The following is a 26,508-nucleotide window of genomic DNA, read 5'->3' as shown; positions in this document are numbered from 1 at the left end:
CCAGGAGTTATATATGATGGATGTGTCCTAAAATATAAAAACCCTAACTATCCAAACATGTTACATTTATGGGCCTAAGTGTAGTTTGGTGGTGTGTGTTTCATCTCCTTGACAACGAGCAAAATATAAACAATGTTGCAATAGATAATATGACATGTCCAGTACAGCCACAATGGAATTTGATAATATTTTTCGCCTGCCAACACAAAGTAAATGTCAAGTTTTCATGTCTTTTTCTAGAGTAGAGTCACCATTTTAACCACTGTTCAACAAAAAAACATCAGTTTCTCTAAAAACAATTCCCTCGGTAGATCACAATGCAATGCCGTGACAAATCAATTTCAGAAAAAGAGCTCAACTTGAATTTTTTCTCAAATTTTTGTGAAAAATGTTTGCTCTCTTTACCTACTCTCGTCTCTGCTATAAACACAACTATTAAATTAAGAGCAACAAAGCAATCTAAGACACACCAGAGGTAGAAAAACAGTAAAACAGAAGGTCGAACCTGCAGCAGCAGCACTTCCGATGGCCTGCAGGGTCGACCGCCCGCTGCTGCCCAGGCGACTCCTCCCCGTCCCAGAACCAGCCGTTGACACCAAGCCTTCTGAAGAGGATGAGGATGAAGACATAGACTGGCTCTCCATCTTCTGCTCCACCCGACCCAGCTCCACAAGGACTTCTTTGTAGCGCTCCATGAACACCAGCTCACCGCAACAGGCAGACGCCTCCAGATTAAACACCAGAGACACCTGAAGAGCAGCAAACCGAACACCAAACAATCAATATATTTTATTTTTATTTTATTTTTCTGCTGGTGTAACAGATGTTATCGTACTTCATGTGTATCCTAAAACTTGTCATGTTGACTTATTCATATTAATCAGTCTTTACTGTAAAAGAATCAATACCTTACCTACCTTAAATACCAAACTAAACTAAGCTAAACTGACCTAATTATGTTTATTGTGTTTTATAAAGGTTTTATAATAATCATAATGAGAAGTAGTTGTAGCAGTAATGATACTGGTAGTAGGCGTAAAGGACAGTGTTATTAGTGGTAGTGATATTATATCACTAGCAGAAACAATAGTAATTGTTCTAGTAGTGTCAATAGGAGGAACTTCAACTTTTTGGTTGGTAAAAAAAAAAAGTTTTTTGAGTCCAGCTGTCATACGGACCTGATGTGCCTCCATGAAGTTTCCTCGTCGGATGCAGGACATGAGTAGAGATTCAGGAGGGGACAACATGGCGGGGACCAACCAGCTGTGGGGACCTCCACATGGACAAACCTCCAGTTCCACAAAACCTCCAGCCACCGCTCCTCCACCATCTAACAAAGAATAAATAATATGTTATTAAGTCCACAAATATATGTAAAATGTCTCCAAAGGAAAATCTTTAGAATTATATCTCCTGAGGGATAAAAAATTTATCAATCTAGTGTATAAAGAACAGACAGAAGCCATTAATTTAACTAATTAAGTTAAAACTTGTCTTCCCTATTTTGAAGGGTTTAGTTTATTTCCCATAAAAAATTACCCACATATTTTCTCAAAGAATATAAGAGCAAACAGTATTCTCAAGTTATTAAGATGAAATGATGTCTCTGGTTTCTTTTGTAAGTCATGAATTGGTGAAAAACATCAAATTAAATGTGATTTGACGTGACTGTAACAGACCAAATCAGCAGAGATACAGTAAATATGCAAAGGCAAGACTGATATTTATTCCTCACCTGATGTACTTGTGCTGACTTCTCCGTTGTGTTTCTCTATGGAGGCTTGTCTTTCTGCAGCATGTCTCCCCGTCCTCTTCCTTCTCCTCAGACTCGAGCTCTTGCTGCGTCCCACAGAACTGGCAGAATAGCTGACCGTTGACATCTGGAGAGGACTCTCTGGACCTGCAAGTGAGTTTACCATCAAGATTGCCATTAAAGCAATAATCAGAGTTGAGCATTAAGATGAGCGATATGCATGTAAATTTGAGTTGTCATTGATTTTCTGTCTGGGTATTCCACATTGACAATCTCACCGCTTCCACTGCCCTGATTGCTGGTGATGATCTGCAGCCTCCACTGAGCCTCTGCGGTGCGTTTAGATAACCTCTGCAGGCGAGCCGCGAACGTCTCCGCTGTCACCGAGCAGCCGAGGCTCTCCACCACCTCCGCCTCTCGGGGCAGAGCTCTTCCTGCCTCCTGCCCCTCCTGCTGGCCCACTACACACATGCCATCCAGCCCTTCTTTCAGCAGCTTCAGAAAACCCTCCATGGCCGTCACATCAACCAGAAAGCCCTTGCAGCCCTGGGTGAAGTGTCCCAGGTCCAGGTGACTACAGTGGGCTGCATGTTGCTTCTGGTTGTCTTTCCTGCTGTGCTCAGTCTCATCTGTCTTGGCTTTGATTCCTGGTTCCAAATCTGTGTTTCTTGCATCTGATAAAGAGACTGGATGAAAGGTGTTCCCTGTGTTTATATTTGGACTTGTGTCCTTTTGGGTTTGCAGAGCAAAGTCAGCGCTGGAGAGGAAGAGAAGGGAGAAGATGTTCTCCAGGAGCTCCAGGCGGAACATGGCGGGCACGGCCTCCAGATAGAGCCGGCACTCTGACAGGTAGTGCAGGAACTGCAAATGACAACCTGCAAAACAAAAAAAGAGACAAAACGAGGTCCTAATATGATTCAGAATTATATTTAAGAGGTCAGTGATCAATGAAAGACAACCTTGTAAGCTTTAAACAATCAGGTTTTAAAACACGATCAAAGTGTGGACAAAGTGGAATGACATGTTTTCTAAGATGTGAATGATTTTTTTTTATCTTTGCTACACAAGAAATTATTTGTATTTGGCTTGAATGCTTCAATTTTTCAACATATTTTACTAAAGTGTTTTTTTTCTGTAACTGTACTAGTTACCACACTACCAAACCAAACCACCCATGTGTTAAAACAGTCCACTCATTACATCAATGTCTACTGTTAATATCAAAAAGCTTCACTGCAGACATCCTCCAAACCTTCTGAGGAAGTTGAAGTTTGATTTTGGTCCATTTCTGTTCCAGATGGCTGCTGCTGCTGCTGCTGCTGCTGCATGGACTCACACTCGCTGCAATTTGAGTATTTATGTGCATTTACACAGAGAGCGTAGATGGCATACTTCATGGCACAGAAGCCCTGGAACAAAATGATGTTCCTCTGCACACCAGGACTGAGAGTACTGATGGCCTCAGTGTCCTCTGCAAGAAAATAAAGAGAAGATCAGGCGAGGTGATATTACTACGAAACATAAGGTACATCATTCTTTCAGCATTAAGCCCAATATTTATTTATATAGAGGGGATGATAAAGACATTGACCTGTTCCTGGTGAATTTGGCAGTTGCTGTAGCAGATCCAGTATCCTGCGCTCTTCAAACTGAGCCAAAGGAGTCAAGGAATGCAGAATATAGAGGGCTGAATGATTGTCAAGAGTATGAAGCTGTGACAGCAATGCCTCCATGGAAATCCCTCTGCACAGGAAGAAACAACATATAGAAGCAGTAAATAATGATGACAAAAAAATGTATTATAAATTGCTACTGAACAAATATTAGTCAAATTTTAAAAAGCAAGAAAAAACATATACTTACGGATTGTTGTTTTTACACCATTCAAGTATTCCAAGCTGAGATGACAAAAGGTTGGCAAACTCCTGCAGAACAGAGTCATTGGCTGATGCCTAAAGAGATAATAAATGGTGTATAAGCAAATGACCACAGCAGAATGTTGAAAATATTAAATCGGTGTATTGATTTCTGATTAGTTTTTGACTCAGGTTATGCTTAAACTGTTGTAGATCAGATGAGATGGGAACAGGTGAATGATTTCAGTCCTGACCTGCTCACAGTGAAGGATGCTGAGCAGCGTTTGAGCTGAACTCAGACCGCGACACTGAGTCCATCCCAGCAGCAACAGCAGACGAGACAGAGGCTGGAACTCCAACTGCAGTAAGTCCTTCAGCTGAGAGAACTCCTCGTGTTTAATCAGGTCAAGTCCAGTAACCTACAGGAAGAACCAATCTTATTACATTATTGAATTTCATCACATGCGGTTGCTAACCAACTTTACTTGGCCAATTGGATTGTGTACTAATTATGAAAAATAAAGAGACTTAAACTACTGAAAGAAGACTTTGTACACTTTTTTTACTTCTTGTAGGGAATTTAATTCTCGTTACAAAACAATGGATTACCATTTTTCCAATGGTTCAGGTCCACTTACCAAGACCTGCTCCAGGAAGTGCTTTCCGCTACTAAGGCACTCAAAATAGATGGTCTTCCAAATGGATGGACGATCTTTGTGGCAACATAAACTGAGGGCCAGCTTCTCTGCTTCAGGGAGGTCCACTAGAAAAAGAAAAAAAAAAAAAAAAGCCGATGAGAAAAAAGACAGAAAGAAAATACTATACTATTTCAAAAACAATGATAGTGTTGCAAGGGGATTCAAAATGTTGCAAGACAAACTACAGTTATGTGAGCGAACAGAAAAAGTATTGTGAGGAAAACGCAAAAGAATCGCATTCTTGCCTCTTAGTGAGTCTGAAAATAAGAGATTATGGGAGGCAGTGAGAGGAAAACCCAGGTCCAATATCTCTTCTTTTTATCTTTTTCCCCTCATATAAACCTGTGTCATTAGTGTTAATGTATGTATGTAGGGCGAACCATAAACCACCAATCCATCATCACTGGTATCCTCATTATCACACATTTGCTGAACAATGAATCACTTCATCAAATAGACGATGGACAGAAATACAGGAAATAACAGGAAACAACTGTGATAATCAATTAATCGTTTAAGTCATTTTTTCAAGCAAAAACACCAAACATTTGATGGTTACAGGTTCTTAAAATTGAGAAACATTCTTGTATATAAAAGATTCAGAGGTTTTGGACTGTTTGACAGAAAACAAGACACTTGATGATGTCACTTTGTGTTCTAGGATATTATGATCGTCATTTTGTTTTCTGCTGCTTTATAGACCAAACGATTAATCGATGAATGGAGAAAATAATCAACAGATTAGTAGATAATGATAATAATCATTAGTTGCAGCCCCAATATAAAACTCTAAATCTTTAGAAAACAAAAGGAAGTCTGTGTGGCACAAACAAAACTGCATATAGGCAAGAAAAGCTGCCAGATTAAACTTTTGTGACAGTATTTTCAGCCACAGAAGCAGAAGTGCGATGAAAAAAGAGGAAACAGGTGAAGTCAACGTTTCTCCTTTACTACTGCAAGCAAAGAAGACCCAATCTCAGGCTATAAATATCTTATCAGTATCAAACGCAACACAGAGGAGGAACTGATTTACAGGAACAAAGCTCCTGGCCACATCACACCTTCTAACTGAAACCTGTAGTTGACCTTGAATACAATAGATGGAAAATACCGATGATCTCTCAACATTTCTTTATGAGTTCCAGTCATTAGAGACATAGATAATGATATGGCGCCGCTTAAAGTGTCATAAGTAAACTACATTAACTGGGCTCATCATTATCAGAGTGCTACATGATGCACTTAAACACACTAAAGATTACCTTGTGTGTCAGGCGCACTCCTCAGCAGATGATCCCTCTGAAGCCTCAGAGCAGTGGAGCAGTACGCGGAGACCAGAGCGTCACATCGCGGGCGGAGCAGCGAGCTCAGGACCCTCTCCTCTTTCAGGGGCCCGTCTCTGGCCGCCCACAGAGCTTCACACAGCGCCTCAAACTGCCCGCCGCTTCTACGAGGGCTCCACGGTATCACGGCCAACACAGCGTATATCTCCTCCACCCACTCCTCCATCTTCTCGGGCCGTCTCTCCGGCTTTCCCAGTTTCTTCATCAGGTGTTGGATGAACGTGTGCTGGAGAGTGTGGTCCTCTGTGCATGACTGGTCCTGCGGGAGATGGTGAGAGTGAGGAAACCGGAGCAGGATTGTGTTCTAAAATGAGCTAAATCTATGTTTGGATGTTTGATTGTAACAACTAAAGAACAACCAAATCTTATTTCGTCCATTTTGATATATTAAACTCTGCTCTGTCAGTAGTAATCATAAATTTACACCAACTTACTTTATGTTAAAACTATTTCAAATGATTGTTTTGCATTCAGAACACCCAGAATCATAAATATTAATGTTTATATTGTCATGGATGCATTGTTTTTGTGTGTTTTACCATCAGTTTGATAAAATGATGTGCACACAGGACAGAAAAGAGACATAATCCAGCAAATGAAACATTGTGCAATTTCTTTTTTTATAGTTTGTTTCTTCAAAGTTATTTTATGCTTGATTCTACCTGTAAGAAATGTGCTAGCGCCTGGGCGAGTCTTGGCTTCTTTTTCTCCAATAAAGTTTGGAGACAAGACTCAACAGCAGGAACTGTTGTCCTCGAACCCTCTGGAGGCTTCTGCTCAGATTGTGTGTCCAAGAAAGCCTGATGCAACTCCTGCTGAGAGATAATTCATCTCAGTTCTGTATTCTGTGTGTTAACAGGCCAGTTGAAACATGAAGTAAAACACAACAGATCAAATCTATCATCATTCTCCATACATATGAACATAACTTAATAATCCTTTAAACGGCTCCATTTGATTCATTTGTTTGTTGAGTAAATGCTTTTTCTATTAACAACTTTATCAACTGCAGATTTGATTACAGACAAAAGTAAAAATCACAGTAACCTTGAGAGCCGTCTCTGCGATGCCCTCTGACCCCAGCTCCTCCAGTAGGAGTAGGAACTCCAGCTCCCTTCTGATGTTGGGAGAAACCTGCAGTGGAGAATAAAATCATTTTTAAACAGCAGTATTTAAAGAGTTATTAAGTCAAACTGTATGTGATGTTTCATCCCGTTTCAAGAGTCTAAACTACCTGACTTGTGAAAGGGCACAGTGCAATTTTTGAGATTGTCTTTCTGGTTCTAACAAGGATTCAAAGAAACAATGTGACATTAACAGAAACAAATGTTGCTAAAGGATAGCAAGTCTAAACATTTCTTGATTCAAATATGGCTTTTCACTGTGCAGCAAATGAGTGTAAGAAACCTCAGAACACAGAAAACTGCAATCTACATGTATTCTCTTATAATTTATATATTATTACCTGCTCTTCTGTCCATTTCTCCAAGACCTGAAGCCAAAACCAAGCCAGTTTGTGTGGACTGCCCACAGACTCCCATCTACAAAATCATCAATTACATACAGTCATTACATTAATAGCACAAATTTAAAAGCAACTATATCAGCAACATTCCTTTAATGAGCTTAAAAGACAAAGAATAACCTGCGTGACTCACTTTAAAATGTAAGGATGGCAGACAATAGCTTTGATTATGTTCCGTAGGTTTTCTGAAAGTCCTCCTGCGGAGTTAACCAGCTGTGGCACACAAGCACTGGCCAGCTCCCACTCTCCATGCTGCAGGCACCTCTTGAAGTACTCAAACAGGTCCTGAAGGGACGTCTCAGCCTCACAGCCGAAGGGATGCATGGCCACTTTCACTGTGACACTCCTCTGCTCAGTGCTCACAACTGCAGGAGCACCTTTACGACCACGTAGCCAAGGAGGATGCTTGAGCTTTCTTCACCTGAAACAGAAAAAAAACAGTAATATTTATAGGATTTACTTGAACTTATATAATTATACAAAACAAGGACTATTTGAAACAGGATGAAGCGATTGCAAAGTCGATATATTGAACATTCTGATGATTGTTCTGTGTGTGCCTGCCCAGGGACGGCAGATATTAGCAATTAGGAAATTAGCTAATAATCTGGCATAAATAATCTCTTCTCATTTTGAGATAAATGTTTTTTGTGCATGGTTCTTGTTTAATAAAGATTAATAATAACAACAATAACAATAATAAAATAGCTTGTTCATAGTATTGTATTTCAGAGCTGCAACAATTAGTTGATTAATCAATTAGTTGCCAACTATTGAATGAACTGCCAACTATTTTGATGATCAATTAATCGTTTTGAGTCTTTTTTAAGAAAAAAAAAGCTATGTCATCTCAGGCTTTAGGAGACAGTGATCAACTTTTTTCACCATTTTGTGACATTTTATAGACCAAACAACAATTGACAGATTAATCGATAATGAAAACAATAGTTAAATGCAGCCCTAATTCATCGTCTTTGCTAACACACCATTCAGAAGCAAGATCTGCACCCAAGATGAAAAATGGTCATGTTATATGTTACACAGTTTTTGGATCGTTTTTCATTTTTCCAATTATGTATTGATTGGTTGTGGCAGTTTCTTGTCGATGACATGTGATATGTGAGTGAGTTTGCTCAGAAGGTCTGTTAGCTGCGTGTGACGATTTATTTTGTTTCTGGCAAAAAGAGATGCTATGGCAAATTCTCAGCTGTATCCTCATATCACCCAACCATTCAAAATATTAAACCAACGGGAGGGGCTATATGCTATTAGTTAAAAATACATATACCGACCTTGTTGACTCTTTAAGCTCAAATGTAGAATGAATTTAAAATTGCTGTAGGAGTTGCTGTGAACCTTTATATTTGCAATATCCGTAGCATAAACTGAATACTAGCACTTTATGAAGTAAAGTAGAGCCTAACAGATTTATAATTGCTCTGTTTGTTTAGAATAAAAAGCTGTAGGGCTTTTGAATTGATGGATTATGTGTTTATGGCAGGAATAAAGAGTGAATGACACGTTATTATCTATCTAAAACATGCTGTTTGTATTTACTGTTTTTCTGCTGGTCATGCGGGACACTAATTGACCATATCCTCATTATTGGGCAGATAGAAAAAAATTATGTGACGTTATGTAATTCAATGACTCTCATGCTTGTTGCATTTTCTAATATTTTATTTACATCAACTGTACCTTTAATTGCCTGTGCAAACAAACCATGCACGTTAAGAAAGAGACATGACATAAAACTGTCCAGTGAGTTTCTGTGTTCAACCAGCGACAATAAACACGCTTTTAAAATACGAATGTTTGTATTTTTTCTGATTATTTTTTTTTCCTGATCCCAAGTTAGCATTAGCCGAAATGTTGCTGACATGCTGTAACTGAATCTGTAACTTAGCTTAACTTCCGTAACATGTCGGAGGTGCGTCTCCAGGCCAACATATGAAGCAGTTAGAACACAGCTGATATTGATTAAAGTTACTTACTCATTTCCGTGTGCGTTTTTCTCCCCGAAATTGGGGATAAATATCCTCCCAGCTACTCCTTTCGCTTCATCTGTTATGCTAGGAAGCTAGGTGAGCGTTAACGTAGGTCATGTGACACAATCAGCTGATTCTCCAACGCTGGTTGGTCAAAGGTTAGCACGAGGAGCCGGTTTTCGCTGCTGCCTTCAGGTACTGTCGGAAATACAGGAATCAAACTACTGAGAAACACTGGGGTATTATTTAATTTAGAATACGTTTTCAGACGAATATTTCTATATCTGTAAGCAAGCTGGCTTTAGTGCTTTGCGGTTGATTCGTGACCATAGAAACAGCAGTGAAAATAAGCCTCAACTCAAAAGTCCACTTCTAGAGCTTTCAACTAAATAGCACAGTCCTCAACAGCACATTGAATTTGCCCAGTTGCCATGAAACTGATGTTCAAACTTTCCATGATTCTGAGCGCTTCTAGGGCCTCAGAAGTCAACATGGATGAAAAGTCCCAAGGTTCAGTTGCTATAGAATATTAAAGAGTTCACAATTTTTCAAGTCTGTTTCAGGAGCCCAAATGAGCATTCAAATAGGTTTTTCTTGCTGTAATAATTCCTCCTGTTCGTACTGACCATCAGAAGATCCCTTCATAATGCACTTATAATGTAAGTGATGGGGACCAAAATCCAAAAGTCTGTGCAAAAATGTATTTAAAAGTTCATCTGAAGCTAATGTGAAGCTTCAGTCGTCCAAATGAGTCAAATCAAGTAGATTTCGACATTACAATCTTTATAGTGTCAAAGTCCCTCTTTTTGTTACTATACTTCTATCGCAGCTGAACAGGGAAATACTGTCTAGGGAAACACGAAGATTGAATTTGATGCTAAAAAGACTGTAAATGTGGCAGATATCAACTTGATATGACTAACTCAGACTGCTGAGGCCTCATACAGTATAAGCTTCTCCTGACTGTTGTTAAGACAGACTTGAAAAATTGTAAACTAATCCTTTAAAGTTCCATAGTATGCAATGCTAATCAGCTGATGACGACCATGTGCCACAATTGAAGGACCAAGAAAAAATGGACCTTAAATAAAGATAGTTTTGTCAAGTCTGGTTGTAATTTCTGGTAGGAACATATGTTGGAAGAATTTGATGTCACATTCTTTTGCATAACAAATCCTTTGCAGATTCATGCAGTTTACAACACAGTAGTTACAGTCTCCTCTATTAGCAGCAATTGTCAAGGTGCCATTAAACAAGGCACTGACTGTGGTTAATGTAATAAAGCTGGATTATCAACCTGGGAACCTGAGTAAATAACCCTGGAGCCCCAGACACTCTGTTTCACAGTTATTTTGTTCTAGATTCAAGAGACTTTATTGTGTTTTTCACAGGGACATGGAATTATTGTGTGTTTCATTCAGTCAGGTTTTAAAAAAATAAACAAATTTACAATAAATTAAGTTAAAATTTCAATTAAAAAAGATCTGAGTGAGATTTACATTGTATACAACAATTATTTAGAGCACTTCTAATGAAATACTGGAGCTGCAAGTAGCCACTGTCAATTGGGTCAATTGCAAATTTGTTTGGTAATGTGTACAGCTAAAGCACACTTTGACATTAAAATTCTAAGGGTCTTGAGGTGGCTCCTGCACTTTTACATAATCTTAAAGGCCTGTCTTGTAGAGGGACCCTGTGTCAAAATCTAGTTTTAATACCTTTAATATTTCAGCTCCACGGTGATTATTCTTAAATAAACTTGCATGTGGGACTAATGAGACAATCATTATTAAAGAGGAGCTTAAGTGCATGATAAAGACAAACAATAAGGCAGAGTAAGACAGGATAGTATCTTTCTTTAGTAATAGGATTTAACGAGGAGCAGTGAAGGCAGCATCAGGTTGATTGAAGGGAGGGATCCTAAACAGCTAGTGGTGGGAAAACATATACATGAGAAACCGAATAACTCTATAGGATACTGGGATATGATACAAGACACTACTTTAACCAACTTTTCACCCAAATTAATGGGATTGAATTGAAAAACGTCCATTCAGCCTCTAATGTCTCCCCTCCCTCCCTGTTTTCTTTCTCCCACCACCATCGGTGCCAAATTGGGAGCCTGTCTCCATGACAACGCGTAGTGCAGGCGGGGTTTGCCAGCTGGAGGCAGAGTCAGTCAGTCCTCAGTTGGCATCACCGCTCCAAACCTCCACACTGCATCACGCCCTGAGTGGAATGGAAGAAAAGGACAAGAAAGAAAATGTATGTATAGCTTCCAGTTGTTTATTCGGCACGACGTGCATTCATATATCTGCAAAACTGCTATTTTTATTTAAAAATATTAAGGCTACTGAGGGAAAACAGAGAAGCAGAGTTTATGCAGCTGAGTCATTGATTGTTTAAAATCCGGATCAATAAAGCTATTGTTCCCCCTCGGTGCCATAGGTTGCAGCGCACGCAGATTAAGACACCAGCAGGCTGCACGCTGAGGGAGCAGCAGTTTTATCCTCCTGATAATAAACTGACTGTGTTGTCTTGTTTAGCGACAGGCCTCATCCAGTGTGACCGCTGATCTGTACACACTTCCATTGTTTCACAGGAGGAGTATATCGGAGAGATAAAGGGTGGGCTGCGGCCTTCAATGAAACTGGTTGTTATGGGAATTATTAACAAAAAACCCAAGAGGTTAGTGCACACACCTGTTTTCATTTTATGACAAAAAGCGAGCTATGCATTATTAATATACTGTTGCGCACATGACGTGGCAGCCAATTACAGTTAGTAATGGAGATTCCCCGGTATACAATAAAGCAGGATTTTGAAGCAGATAGGCAGCTGTTGTCTCGGTTTTGAGGGCATATGCCAACCACCCAGCTAGAGCCTGTTTTGGGAAAATATCTTTGTAATGCCAGTGCGTTTCCTAATTATAGGTTCAGTCTGTGGATGTGCGTGGGAGAGCTCCAAATCCCATGAAATGTTAACAGTCACTCTGGAATTTCTTTGGTTGATAACATCAGTTGGTTATTTATTCATTTAGTCATCAATTATGTCCAGTAGAAGATCACAATTAGGTTGCGCAGACACAGAAAAAAAACATATTGTACTAAAATAAACTGCGATGCAGAACTTTTCCTTATTTTTAGCAGCATAAAAACCTCAGAAGGGTTTTAAGGACAAAATGCTCCCAAAGGACCCTTTAGTTAGAAATGACTTTCTGACTGACTTTATTGTCGTTATGTCTTAAACACAGCAGCCAGATGACATAGATTTAATGAAAACATGGTGTTGCGTTAGATTATCTTCATGCCAAAGGCACCATTATTTTCCAGAAAATGTGCTGCCAAAATCATGCGATTAGTCATTTTGGTTCAAAGAAGTTGTTGGAGTTGAATTAACTGTATATTACTCAAATCTGTAATTATTCCAGGCCAATAACCTAACCACAGAAGTCCCACGAAAAATTGAAGAATTTTGTTGGTCTTTGATGTTTTTGCATGTAATCAAGGCCAAATATAGAGCTGTGCCACGGAAAAATTGACAAAGAAGTTTTCATATTTAAAATATATAAGTAAATACCAAATACTACTCCTTCACAACTACAAGTCCTGCTTTTAAAATGTTACTAAAGTTACAGAAAAATGTACTTAAAGTATCAAAAGTATTATGCAGAATGGCCCCTCTCAATGTTATCTTGTTATATTAGTGGATCTTTATCATTGATGCATTAACAATAAAGCAGTATTTTTATGTAGTAGCTGGTCAAAGTGACCTCTAATTTGAACTACTTTATATAGTCTAGTTGATAGTTTAATGTACAACAATGCTTCATATTTTATAAACTGATCAAACGTTTTGTTTGTAAAATTTTAATCTGCAAAGTAACATTAGCTGGTACATAAATGTAGTTGAGTAAAGGTGTAAATTAACATAAAATGGACAAATAGTGAAGTTCAAGTACCTCAAAATTGAACCGAAGTACATTCTTCTGCACATATAAACCATCATGCCTATCACACATGTTTTTATCCAGGCAAATTACTCTCACAGTCACAGTAATGTGCTTAAATTCACTATCAGTTACTACTATCATCATCATCATTCAGTCAATCTTCATTACATGCTTCATCACTACATTACAGTTGTGATAAAGACCAGAAGATGTCACTGTTCTCAATATAATCAACAAATGTTTATAACTCAGTTGATTCCATTAGAAGAAAAAATACAGACAGAAAAGCCAAATGGCTTTTTTCTTCTTTAAATGTTGTGCTTCTGTCCCTGATCTCTTATGTGTGTTTGCTCAGCATTGAAGTGACTGTGTCCAGTAAACCTCAGGAAGAGGACACAGAGGGAGATGTGGGTCTTCAGTTAAAAGTCAGCTTCATGGATAAAGCCGTCCAGCGAAACGCCCGTCTGGCCGGAAAGTGGGGTCCAGCTGAAAACACCCTCTCCTTCTTTCCTTTCGCAGCCGGAGAATCCTTCAAGGTACATTTATATTCTCTGACATTGTGGAGGCAGATGGGTGACACTCATTCAGAGTGTTTTGAATGTAATCATAAGATGTAATCATTCCTCCTGTTCATACTGACCATTATAAATTTCCTTTATAACGTGCTTTTAGTTTAAGTGATGGGGACAAAATCCACAGTCCTCATTTTGTGTAAAAAATGTATTCAAAGCTAAAATGAGTCAAATCAAGTAGATATTTTCCAAAGTTTTTAGAGCAACATTCCTTTCTGTTTCCCTGCAGAGTGACAGAGGAAGGATAGTAACAAAAAGAGGGAAATTTGTACTAAAAAGGCATTTTTAAGATATCCACTAGTCACGACTAATTTGGACAGCAGAAGCCTTATATTATCTTAGGATGAATTGAACAAGAAATGAACAAGACGAAAAACATGTGTCAATGTTCAAATGGGAACCTGACTATTATCTTAAGACAGACTTGTATATTTTTGAGCCTATCCTTTAACATTCCTCACTATTCCTTTACCCACTTCTTAACATCCCGGTGCACAATATTCCAGAGTATTCCAAGAGTACAGACAGAATACAGAGAAAGAAAGAAAGAAAAAGAAAAAGAGGAAAGCCTATAGGTCCCATTAAGACTGTATTGTGCATTTCTTCCTGCTGGGTGACTGTAATGTGTCTAATGCTTATTCTGCACTCACTGTGAATCACTCTGCAGTACAGTCGGCTTTTAAGATGCACTTAGAGAAGCTTTGCATGTTTTACTGCCCCAAGTGATATGTAATAGCCCATTATTTTAATTTGTTGAGCTTTAAAATCCAGAAATCACATTATGTCCCATCAAAAATTGTACACTGGACTGTTAATGTCATTAATGCTGGGAAGAATATAACAGATAGAGAGAATTATCCTCTATGACTGAGTCCATGACTGTTAATATTTCAAGATATAATCTCCATACCCAGCCTGCAAATAAGTCCAAACTATAACTTCTTATTTAGCATGAATGGAACTTTCTTTTCTGTTGTTGCCCCAGTTTAAATTGCTAAATTTCCCTCCTTAGATCAATAAAGTTTGAGCTTATCTTATCTTATGTAAATGTATAAAAGAAGCTGACATTCACCTCCTCTATATTCCCTCCGATTCGTAGATGGAGATTGTTTGTGAGCACCAGCAGTTTCGTATCTTGGTGGACGGACAGCCTCTGTGCGGCTTCACCCACCGGCTCTCCCCGCTCGCCTCCCTCACCGCTTTACGAGTCTTCGGAGACCTACAGCTCACCAAGGTGGCCTAACGTCGACGCCACACTCAGAGATAAATACCATGAGGAATGTTCGGGAACAGTGTACAATACATAGGATTAGGCTAGAGCTACTTCTTGAGTGAATAAATTAACCCATGATGGGGATGTTGTGTTTCTAATTTCAAACAAAGTTACACCTGCATCGTAATCACGTGATAAGACAAAGTGCCTTCACTAGATTACCTGTTTGGGGACTTGAAGATACTGACTGCATGTAACAGTCATCAGTGTCTTAAATTAACTGAGGAATGTGATTTGAACTGAACTGAATTAAGTTTTAAACAAATATTTGCCTTCGATGAACATTTGTACAAACAAAAAAGTTGCAAAAAAGTTGCGCGGCATCAGTCTCTGTGCATCTAAAAAGAGATTTCAGGCGTTTATCATTAATTTCTCTGAAGTTAACCTTTGAATGCTGAAGTTTCTGAAATCAGTTAAAAGAAAGATTGTCCTTCTGTGCCCGACTAAGTAATGTAACAGGTGTAATAATTTAAAACAATTTAAGTACACTAGTGCATGCCAGTATTATGAAGTAAGTTTCATTCCTCTCAGTTTGTCTCCAAAGCTTGAAGAGTTTGTCACACTTTCTCTTATTGTATCATTATCAACTTACTGTACAGTCAGCTTTAAAAAAGCTACTAACGCCCAACGGTTTGTGTACTTTTCATTTACCACTAGCACTTTTTATGTGAATGTTTCATATCCCTGCAATAAATCACTTTTGTTGTTATTTTTGTTCTTTTTTCACTTTGTTGTTGAGCAACTGCTACTTTAATTTATCCCTAAACCCACTGTAGGGTATCATATATCACTAATGCATTGTGTCATTCAGGATTTCTCTGGAAACAGGCTCTAAAGTATCACCAGCTCACGCTGAATCATCCAGATAAAGGCTCGACTCAGCTTGCTGAGTGGGAGTGCCTGTCTGATTGCTGGGAGCGCCTCCAGCATGCACTAAAACTTGGTGATTGTGACAAATACCTCCTGAGGCCGTTCTTGTCTCTACCTGTACTTCCTTTTGGCCTCTGGAGTTGAGAAAATACAAGGTGGATAATATAGTTCAAGTTATTATGTTTAATAATGAAAAAATGCTGTAAAACACATGAAAAACATTTTTAACTTAAACTGAACGAGTACAAGAAAAAATTCTACAACTGTTGAGTTTGAAAGGCTTTTTCAAACTCAACGAAACAGAAGGATCGAGCTAAAAATGGCTGTTTTTTTCTGTAAAATTGGCATTCTGGAGATGAACAGAAATGTTATGCACCCTCAAACACTTTCATTTGATAATGTGTTCCCAGTTTGTTGCTACAGTACATTCATGGAATGTGTAAATTCAGTCTTCTTCATAACTGGATAAATAACCCGAATCTGCTGCTCTATGTCTGCTCTCTGATTGCATCTATCCAGTCCATCTTCTCCTTGTGGGTCGGTGCCTGGATGAAGTAATGTGTGTCTGACTGAGTGATGATTTTAAACAGGTTGCCTTGAATGTTGCCTTTTACACCTGCATGAGAGGAGAGATTGAAGACGTGGTTAATAAAGTATAACTGCATTAGGTTTACAGGCTACTTTGACAGATAAAAGCAGAAACATTGGAGTTATAGCTCATAGGAAAAGCTGAATAATATATTTTTCATTGTGCATGTTAATAAATTTGAAAACTCAAATGACAAGGAAGACATGTGGGTGAAAAATAAAAAATAACAGTAGCTTTTGTTCTTCGCTGATCACCCTACACTCACATCAGTGTTATATGACATAAAAGATGGAGCACGTTTCATCAGGAGGACAAAGTACAGCATGACCTGGAAGCTATAAAGGGATCCAGATAAAGGATAAAGAATAAAGCTTTAAATGATAAGGCTGGTGTTATTCTATATTTATCTTATTGTCAACAAACAAGACCAAATCCAACGATGTGTGAATCCATCTCTCAACACTTATCTGACTTGACTATCCTGAATGTAACACTCAGACTGGGTCATGAATATATGCTTTCATTTAAAAGAGGAAACTGCTGGGACTTGTTTCTTGTCGCGGCCTGTTCTTTTAAACTCTTCACCTCCTCTCTGACTCACACATGAACATATCATAACACTGCAGCCGCCAATTCTGTTGCCTTTATTTGGCTGATTTATTCTCACTTTCAACAAACAAAACGTCTACACACATTTCCTACATGTCTGCTGAAGAAGACTCAGTTCCACGACCTTCCTTCTATCACAGCTGATCAACATCATGTGATCAACCCGAATAAATCCAAAAATAACTGATCAAAATATTAAATTGATAAGTCAAAGGAAAAAAATGACATTATGTCAATAAAATGGCAAATTGTGAAAATATTATTTGTAATTAAGACAAAAATGGGTCTAATGGTGGTTTTCAGCAAATATTACTCAAACAAGAGAAAATTGAATTTTATGGGGACTATTTTTAGCTGCGGATTTGTACAACTGAATATTTCTGGCAGAAGCACAATATGTGCAGGATCGACTCAAATTACACTACGGTGCCCATGTTTATCATGATGAAAGAACATTTCAGTGCAATGGTTTGGCTCATTGATTGTTTTTAATCCTTTTTGGCAACAATGAAGCTCTGTGGCACAGAGGAATACAATATATATCAGGCGTTGGATGTACACACAGTACTTGTTAGAAAGATCAATTCATTGTTAGTTTTGGTCTTGTCATGACATAATAAGAAACATATAGAATATCACCAGACTTTGATAAATGAACCTCAAATGCAAAGACTAACTTTGCAGCAGCAGTGAAATTTTCTTGGCCTCCTCATGACACCGCTTAACTTTCTAAACTCCTCATGTCTGAGAAGGAATCAAATTAAGGAATTACCTCCCAGACATGATCTCAGTCAAAAAGAGGGGGGAAACCGAAACCATCTCTCTTCATTTGTTGTCCTTTCCTTCTTATTATTTGCTTTAAAACTTCTTTTCTGAGGTTTTGGAGGTCACTTGAGTTTCAGACTCACCTGAGGGAACTCCATTATCATCCAGAGAGGATACCAGACAGCCTCGGAGCGAGAAGCCGCCAGCGGGGCTGATGTCATCCTAATAAGTGACAGAAGAAAGGAAGTGGATCAGACTGACTAAGAAGTGTGGAAGGGAATTACTGAACTGAGAACTATGAGTAATAACAACTTTAGCGTCATAGCCGGCCTGAGGCATACAGTAGGCAAACAAAACAACTGCTTTGTTTGAGGCCAGGCTTACTCTGCTCAGCTGTTTCATCAATGAAGTCATTATTTAAGTCATCTTATGTTTTGTTGTGTTTTTGTTTTTGCTGTTGCCTCAGTTGACCCTGCATAGTGAGGCCCGTGCACACACCTTGGTGGGATCATAGTAATGAAGGAAAGCAGGCTCTGAACGCAGCACAAACAGTCGCACCTTCCAGTTTTTCCTTCTGTGTCCCTGTGTTTGAAGAGGCGTTAGTTTGACAAATGCAATCAAACATGATGTGAACAAATGAAAACACTACAAAGTCAGGGCATAATAACTAAATATGTGTGTTCACCTGTTTCAGCAGGTAGCCTCTCTTTATCACTTTTCCGCTCAGCTCCACTGCAGACAGCGACGTTTCTGCCTTCACGCTGCCTCTCTTCTTCAAGCTGTCAGACTGGGATTAAAAATGACATGCTGGAAACTGAGTCGCACTCCATAAAACACTGAAAATCTGTGTATGATGTGTGTAGATATTATTTAAGACTGATTGATCTTGCCGGAGAGACACACACACACACACACTCCCTGGTACTTACAAAGCTGTACAGTGCAGTGGAGTCGTCCATGAACTGCTCGCTGAGGCCGGCGGTGCGGAGGGCCTCCACGCTCTTCAGGCCGACAGTCCTCAGGAAACCCTCCTCCAGCAGGGCCGAGGCCAGCGTCACCGCCTCCACACGGGTCAGAGCAAGCTCCATGAACACCAGCCAGTCCACCACCGCTGAGCCTGCATGGACATCACACATTTATAAGTATATGTATGTGTGTATAGTAGATGTTCACATACGCACATATACATGCACATGGAACGAGACAAATACACATTAGTAGACAGACGTTGCATTTATTTTCTTTAAGTAAAGCAGCATGTGTGTCTGGAAGGTGATATAAAATAATCTCGCCATATCTAAAAAGACAATATGTCATTATACATAACAAAACTTCATTATTTAAATCATAATGATGGCTAAAAAAGCTAAATTTGAGTTGCAGCAGGGCACTTGAATATAGTGGCTATAGTTTTATAGATGGTGGCTTTATCAGCATACGAGGTGCAGGGATATAACCATCTTTATAGATGATGGAGGTTTTTACAAGTAAATATCTTCTCAGGTCAGAGAGTAAAATAGTTTCAAGGCTCACCTGAGAAACAGTTGTGGTAAGTGCTGCCCTGCTCCACATGGTTGCTCATCTTGATTCCACTGTGAACATCATACATGGAGTCCAACACCTTGCTGTAAGAAGGCCAGAGATAATTAGAAAGAGATATTAATATAGTCATAAACAAACAGGGCGAGGCTGACCAGGAGGTTTAACATGTTTTGAGAGGTTTTGTTTACACAGCTTACCTCAGATTGATGTCATGTAACTGGAATCCAGCAGGGTCTTGTTGGCTGGTCACTTTCCCACCATCACCTGTCCGGAGTTTGTCCACTGCAGCGGTGATCTCAGCTGCCCACTCATCTCGCTCCTCCCGGGAACAAGCCTCCAGAAAATGATCCACCAAATTCTTTGTCTGAAGCTTAAACACCAACTTAGAAGAAAAGAGAGAGGGGACGGATGTTACTGAATCAGCAGAAAATGGGTGATAAATTGTAGGTAAGGGTTGGCAGATGACAGAGTTCAAGTCCTAACAAAGCAGTAGCCTGAGGCAATGAATTTGCTCATCAGGTGAGATGTGAAAGGATCAAAGAACGTCTGCTGGTGAAGCCACGTCTTCAGTGCGGTTTCCACCAATAAAAACATAAACAAAGGAAAACACTGAATAGAAACTGATGTGCCTCCATGTTATAGACAGAGCCAGGAGGGAAGTCATATGTGTTATTTTACAATGTCAATTCATATCTGTATCTTTATAAAAGTATGTTAATTTATGGGTTTTTATTATATCTCCCCTTTAACCTTAAAATTAATCACATCATTCAGCTTCCTTTGGGTTTAACTGCTGAGTTTCAAACCGAGTTTGTCAGTGAAGACATCAGAAAACTATTTGTATGTATTGAAATATTTTAGGTACAAGAGAACATTTGAATTTCAATCTCTAACAATCTTGATACGCATTTCTACAAAGAACTTTTCAATATCAGTCATCTGAAACCTTTCTTTAATCAACAACCTATTTGTTACACTAAAAACACTCACCGGCCGATTGTCATATTCCAGAAAAGGACAAGTTATCACACAGTCCTTCAGCAGGATTTTCCCTCGCTGACATGAGTCTCTTTTACCTCCTTCATACTTGTAATACAGCAGCTTGTCTGGCATCAACACGAACCAGCGTGCCTTCCAGTTGTGTACAAGATGACCCTGTAAACAGATGATCAAAAATGATCACAAACTTGTGATATTTTCCGAAAAAAAGATCAACTCTTTTCTCTTTCTTGTCTTTTTATAAGACATTACATTACATTAGAGTGACATTAGGCTGATTTAGTGCTAAAAGTTTACACCAGCCTAAGAAGTAGCCAAAACTCTCTTCCACAATTATATATATGGATGGGTTATATCCTTCACTAAATGGCACACTGATTCAATGAAATAAACATTTGTATTTTTACATATTTCACAAAAACAACTCACCCTTTTCACCAGGAATCCTTCTCTTAGAATCGTGCTTTTCTTATCTGTATCCATTCTGTCCGGTGCTATTTGCCAAATGAGCTTTGTCTGTTCCTGCCTGCTCAGGTTTTGAATGTATAGGGGAGGGTTTTTTTTGTTTTTTTTTGCTTGGCTCAATATGAGTCACCCTGTTCACACCCACTCACCTTGCTCAACACTTAGTAGACCAACCAATCCTGCAGTTTCTGTCGATGATCACACGAGGGCGCACTGACTCCTTCAGAGGCTCAGTGTGGATGAGGATGTTTTGGTAAAGACTCATGAATCTTGGCATGTTTTAATGATGGATTTCTGAAAATGTTGAGGTAATGTCTGCAGTGTTATGTCAGCAGACGCAGGCTTTGCTTTTTTCTAAATGTAATTGAATTTACCTGCAGTATGTGTGTGTGTGTGTGTGTGCGAGAGAGAGAGAGAGAAAATCAAAGAGGAAAGTCCTTTTTAGGGAAGTTTTCACTCCACAATAACTTAATTCTCCATCAATTTCAGTATGTGAGGAATCCAGATCCTGGAGATGAAGCCGTAGAGAACAACTTCTAAATGGACCAAAGATTTTTATCCTATTTTGATGAAAAACAAGCAGCAGGGGGGCCTATGGCAGCTGCTGTCCCCAGTAGCAGCTGTACTCATTAGGGGGACAGCTGGGCTCAAGTCTCTTTCAGATGTTAATTCCTGCAGGGTGCACATACCTGTTTGATGAGGCTACTGCTGCTGCTGCTGTAACCACATGTGGCCTCGCAGGACACTGATCTCTGCTCCATCTCCTTTTCCTGCTTCCTGGTAGTTACAAAAGAGAGAACATATCAGAATGAGGAAGAGATTGTCCTTAATTTCAACTATGAATGAGGGCAGCATCCTGTCATAATTCATACTTACACTGTTAAAAAAACAGCTTTGGAGTTCAGATTTCCACTGAAGTTCAACAAGATAATAACTTTTACTGCCCTTAAAGGAGTAGTTCAACATTTTGGGAAGTATGCTTTTCTACTTTTTTGCTGGTAGTTAGATGAGAAGAGTGATGTCGCTCTTATTTAGACACTCAATATGAAGCTGGAGCTAGCAGCTAGTTAGCTTAGCTTAGGCAAAAGACCGGAAACAAGAGGAAATAGTCAGTCTGGCTCTTTCCAAATGTATTACTACAAAAAAAGTAGTATTACAAAAACCAAAGAATCAAATTGAAGGATAGAAAAATATAGTATATAGTAGAGTAATAGAAAAAATACAATTTGTAGTGGCTTTTTGAGGGGGGTGGGTGGGGTGGAAGGGGACTATTTCTTGGCTGGGCACTGTCATTTCCTGGAGTATTGTCTTCACCATGAGGTTACCTGGCAACCAGGAAACCCCTTATCTATCTTGTTGCAAGAAAGCAAAGTGTTTTTCTGACTATTTCTTTAAAAATATCCTCCAGACATGTTTTAAAATACTTAAAGATAGTCTGGTTTGAATTATAATTTGTTTTTGATAATAAAAAAAATAGGTCACTTGCCCAGTTAGATATCCTTAAATGACATATACTCCCTCTCCCTTATTGTAAAATTGAAACAGAAACTATTTTAATTCAAAAAGTTTGACTGCTGGATGCAAGATGTCTCTTACTTCACTGTAAAGTCTATTCTCAGTGTTTGTGCGCTGGAGGCTTAAAGTTTCCACATCACACTTGTGTCAGTTGAATACTGGACCAGAACTGGGTTCCAGACGAGTTGTAATGTCACAAATCATGTCTTAAACTCAGATTTAAAGAGAGCACAGAGAAACTTTCCTGCTTCAACTGATGAATGTGAAAACAGCTTTCCAGTATCGAACTCTGCACAGACATTATCCTGCACAGTGAAGTTCAAACTTTCAAGTGAAGTAACTATGAAGAAAATACATTTTGAGTGGAGGGGGACTTTAAGTTAAGTTCATTGTGGTTAAAGGTACCTGAATGGTTACTGTGCATGCAACATAACTGCAATGTCTCCAGTTTAATTCCAGCTGGGGGACTTTGTTGCTTGTAATACTCGTCTCTTTTCTCTTGTTTCCTGTCTGCAACTTCACTATGGCTGTCCAACAAAGGCAAAAATGCCTAAAAAATAATCTTTAATCTTTCTTTATTGTATAATGTTTTTGCCATAACTGAGGTAATTACAGATCTATTGTATGAGGGGCAATCAAAGCCACTACATGTAAATTCTGACTTTGGCGCCTCCTAGTGACAAAAAGAAACTTTTCCACCGTGGATCCAACCTGGGAACGCTGACAAATAGCTGAAAGCAACACATGGACTGCACCAGTTTTCACTGAGATAATTTTTTTCTACAAACAACAACATATGAACCAGAAGAATTTGAATTTGAAAGATGCTATAATCAAATTAAAATACAGACTTAGTAGCTTTATTGTCTTTGTAAATCATCATAGTCACAATTCTTGAAAAAAATAATTGAAGGAAAAATGTTTGTGTATGTTATGAGTTAATGTAATTATCAGATTTGTTAAACTCTTGTATATTGATATTTACCAGCCTCAATAATCCAGTATCAGCTAGGCTACACATTCTTCCTTTTTATATAAAGGATTTCAGAAAAGCTGTTAATTATCTTTGGGGGCTGTATGATATTTAATGTCATGTAGCGCCCCCAGGAGGTTTCAATATAATGTGTGAGGCATGAATCTTACAGCCCTCCTACTTGCTGCAGGACTCCCATAAACTCTCCATTGTGTCTCCAAGGAGTAGGAACCTGCTCGTACAAGCATGCAGGTATGAGACAACTGGAATGTGCACCAGACTCAGTGTGGCAACCAGCCAGATACATACCAGGAAAAGAATCTGTTAAACACATACAGGAACTATAATGCAAAGTCCTGCTTCTGACACTCAAGCACCTTTCTTGAGTCAAACATGTTCCTCTGAGCTGAGAGCTGAGTGTTAAAGTCACAGATTAAGGTGTGTCTGGAATGCCCTCTGTATAACATTAACCATAAATCAAACATTAATTACGTAGAAAAAAAGATGACAGTGTTTTGACAAGCCAGGATATGAAGGGCTCTGACGCAGGTCAGTTCACGTGGAGTGCCCGGTTGTCCTGGTCACATACACTTAAAACACAAACACTTGCCGGATTCTGTTTTCTTGGCCCACAGACTTATTGTTCGCTGGGTGTGTGTTTGCATGTCCACGTCCACAGCTGGTTACACAGAGCAGTTCACTGGTCAAGCTAATGCTTTTATGAGACTGAAACAGGGACAGGATTCTCATTTGGGATGACAAACTAAATGGCTGTATGTCTACATGGAACACTTTCATCCGTTAAAAAGTTATTTGATGTTTAAAACTGATTATTTGAGAAGCACAGGTGGTTATAAATTCCAAAATTAGCATTTTTCTGCAAGTGAAAGATTCAAGATTTCACACCTTCTCTGCAGTAATGACTTCTAAGTTTTATTTTTCTGGAAAGGAAATATTTTTCAAGTGCATTTTTTAAAATGTGGATACATTTAATTCAATTCAGTTCAATTCAAACTTTATTTCAGACTCATTAGAGGGTCCATAGCACATAGAAAGAAAAAGAAAACAAGACATATATGATAAAACCACAACAATTCATCATTCAATTTAAAAAAAGTTCATATGTAGACTATCTTGCCAGTGTTTTCTGAGCCTGGATGAGTACCAGGAGCAGCTCTTCCTCGGGCTTGTTAAAGCCTCTATGATGCTGTTCTCTGACTAATTCAAACAACACGTCTGGGAACCTGAAGCAACAACCTCATAGCATCATTGTGCCTGTGCCTCCTTGTAAGCCTCCACATACTACTTTTTCAGTAGCAACACCAAAGATGAGCTGTGTGCAGAAATCTCTAAATAATGATCAATTTACATTGAAAGAACACATACTAAACTTGCAAAGCAACATATTGGCCTGAGGATATAGTTCACAACACTATCAATGATGGCCGAGGTGTTTTATTTCCTTGCATGTCATGAGAGGAATATTGCACAAGTGAAACTCAGGAGAAACTGATTTTCTATTCTCTCTACTTCTGACTATCATGACATTACTCTTTTGAGCATTACATTTAATATTATAATCCTTGTCGTACTGTGAGCACACCTTCAGTGATTGCTGCAGCCCATCACTATATGGACTAAATATTACAATGTCATCAGCATACGTAAGATGATTGATAATAGACTTTCCAACAAGACAGCCTGTGTTACACAAATTCAATTGTTTTGATAGGTCATCCAAAAACACAATGAACAAAATAGGAGACAAAATTCCACCTTGGCAAACACCATTAAGACTGATATTCTAAGTATATACTTTGGAAAACCTCTAGCAAGCAATTTCAGAAATAATTTTTCATGATTAATCCTGTCAAAGGTCTTGGATGCATCAATAAAACACATAAATGCAGTGGAATTTTGGCTTCCATATTTAGCAACTATTTCCTTTAAAGCATAAATACTCTTATCAGTGCCATGTTTTCTTTTAAAGCCAAACTGATTATCAGTGATGAGAGCAAACATTTGCAACCTTGTTAGCAGGATCCTTCCCAGCACTGGAATACTGGCAAGGGCAATAGGCATAGATGAATTATGAGACGATGGACCCCTGGGCATTGAGCCCCCTCGCCACCCCCTTCTATGTGAAAGCGTCTTTCATCAGACAGGGGCTCTGTTATTGACATTAATGACTAAGCCCTTTGGCCATGCGACAGGAAATGCAGAGACTTCACACAATGACTCTGGCTTAGGGGCACCCTGAGCCCTTGGGCCCCTGGGCCTGGTCCAGTCCGTAATCCACCCATGTGAATAGGTCTATAATTATCCATGCCATTTAATTTACCAGCCCTGTCCTTAAATGAAGTTACTATTATAACTAAGGTTCAGGAACAAGACCATGCCCCTCTCTCTCACTAAATTCAATCACCTGTGCCTTGCTAATTCAGTCACCTGTGCATACCCAGAAGGTCCTTGGTTCGAACACCAGCCGTCCCAGATCCTTTCTGTGTGGAGTTTGCATGTCCTCCCATGTTCACATGGGTTTCTGCCAGCTTTGTCATCAGTTGTCCACTCATGTCGTTTTGGCTCTGCTATGTCTGGCTATGTCCAGGCAGTGCCTCCAGACTGCTGCCTTGTAATTGGCACACTGTATATGCAGGTGTAAGCAGTAGTAGTATGTTCTCAAGGATTTGAAAGACTCTTGGAATGTCCTTTTTTCTTTGATAAGTTTGATAGTGCTGAGTTTTCCTCATCCTGCAAAAGCACTTACACTATCTGTATATGCAGGTGTAAGCAGTCCCATCCCAGTATGTTTCCAGGGATTTGAAAGACTCTTGGAATGTCCTGTTTTCTGTGATAAGTTAGAGAATACTGAGTTTTCCTCATCCTGCAAAAGCACTTACATTATCGCAACCCGTAACGTACAAGAGCATCACATAAGTCATCTCCTAATGAGCTGAGCAGGGTTGCTGATGTTGATGTACCTTGTCCGATTCCGAGCCACATTTCTGATACAGGGGGCGGTTAATCTTCTTACAGTATCCGAGACAAGGGATCATGACATCTGTATCCTCACTCACAATAACTGTGGTTTTATAGCCATTCAGGCTGACATGATTTGCTCAGACAATAGCATGTCTCTCCGCAGGTTACAAATAGCTGCTTGTCCTGAAGCTTTACCCGGTTCTCTGCTAGCTTCCACTGGTCCACGATGAATGTTATCA

General features: G+C 39.1%; 3 protein-coding genes across 4 annotated transcripts in view; 1 reads left to right on the top strand and 2 right to left on the bottom strand.

The window, feature by feature from the left end:
* Window positions 1-9,275, bottom strand: part of zfyve26 (zinc finger, FYVE domain containing 26) — a 28,745-nt gene extending 19,470 nt beyond the window's left edge. The window contains exons 1-15 of the mRNA XM_044374951.1: window positions 9,170-9,275; window positions 7,309-7,596; window positions 7,116-7,191; window positions 6,698-6,784; window positions 6,313-6,462; window positions 5,570-5,909; window positions 4,248-4,372; window positions 3,864-4,028; window positions 3,617-3,705; window positions 3,345-3,496; window positions 3,006-3,224; window positions 2,032-2,628; window positions 1,736-1,900; window positions 1,179-1,330; window positions 506-749 (exon numbers count right to left, since the gene is read on the bottom strand). Coding sequence (XP_044230886.1) covers window positions 506-749; window positions 1,179-1,330; window positions 1,736-1,900; window positions 2,032-2,628; window positions 3,006-3,224; window positions 3,345-3,496; window positions 3,617-3,705; window positions 3,864-4,028; window positions 4,248-4,372; window positions 5,570-5,909; window positions 6,313-6,462; window positions 6,698-6,784; window positions 7,116-7,191; window positions 7,309-7,499 — 2,752 coding nt within the window. The 5' untranslated portion in view covers window positions 7,500-7,596; window positions 9,170-9,275. The remainder of the gene's footprint in view (window positions 1-505; window positions 750-1,178; window positions 1,331-1,735; window positions 1,901-2,031; window positions 2,629-3,005; window positions 3,225-3,344; window positions 3,497-3,616; window positions 3,706-3,863; window positions 4,029-4,247; window positions 4,373-5,569; window positions 5,910-6,312; window positions 6,463-6,697; window positions 6,785-7,115; window positions 7,192-7,308; window positions 7,597-9,169) is intronic.
* Window positions 9,276-11,076: 1,801 nt separating this feature from the next.
* si:ch211-10a23.2 (Galectin-related protein A-like) lies at window positions 11,077-15,669 on the top strand. The gene is made up of 4 exons (XM_044375292.1): window positions 11,077-11,428; window positions 11,766-11,851; window positions 13,471-13,651; window positions 14,787-15,669. Exons 1-4 carry the CDS (start codon window positions 11,294-11,296, stop codon window positions 14,928-14,930), a joined length of 546 nt encoding a protein of 181 aa, XP_044231227.1. The 5' UTR covers window positions 11,077-11,293; the 3' UTR covers window positions 14,931-15,669.
* Window positions 15,670-16,040: 371 nt separating this feature from the next.
* On the bottom strand, window positions 16,041-26,075 carry plek2 (pleckstrin 2). Of its 2 annotated transcripts, XM_044375323.1 has the most exons (10): window positions 25,736-26,075; window positions 21,489-21,576; window positions 20,326-20,490; window positions 19,533-19,717; window positions 19,327-19,418; window positions 18,723-18,910; window positions 18,479-18,580; window positions 18,292-18,375; window positions 17,937-18,015; window positions 16,041-16,446 (listed from the first exon to the last, which is right to left on the bottom strand). In XM_044375323.1, exons 1-10 carry the CDS (start codon window positions 25,858-25,860, stop codon window positions 16,319-16,321), a joined length of 1,236 nt encoding a protein of 411 aa, XP_044231258.1. In that variant the 5' UTR covers window positions 25,861-26,075; the 3' UTR covers window positions 16,041-16,318. The 2 variants fall into 2 exon arrangements, with proteins under 2 accessions (XP_044231258.1, XP_044231259.1); XM_044375324.1 differs by lacking the exon at window positions 25,736-26,075 and having other exon boundaries at window positions 20,764-21,570.
* Window positions 26,076-26,508: the final 433 nt, after the last annotated feature.

The sequence above is a fragment of the Thunnus albacares genome, chromosome 15, assembly GCF_914725855.1.
Source record: "Thunnus albacares chromosome 15, fThuAlb1.1, whole genome shotgun sequence".
Lineage (NCBI taxonomy): Eukaryota > Metazoa > Chordata > Actinopteri > Scombriformes > Scombridae > Thunnus > Thunnus albacares.
This window is presented reverse-complemented; position numbering and strand designations above follow the sequence as displayed.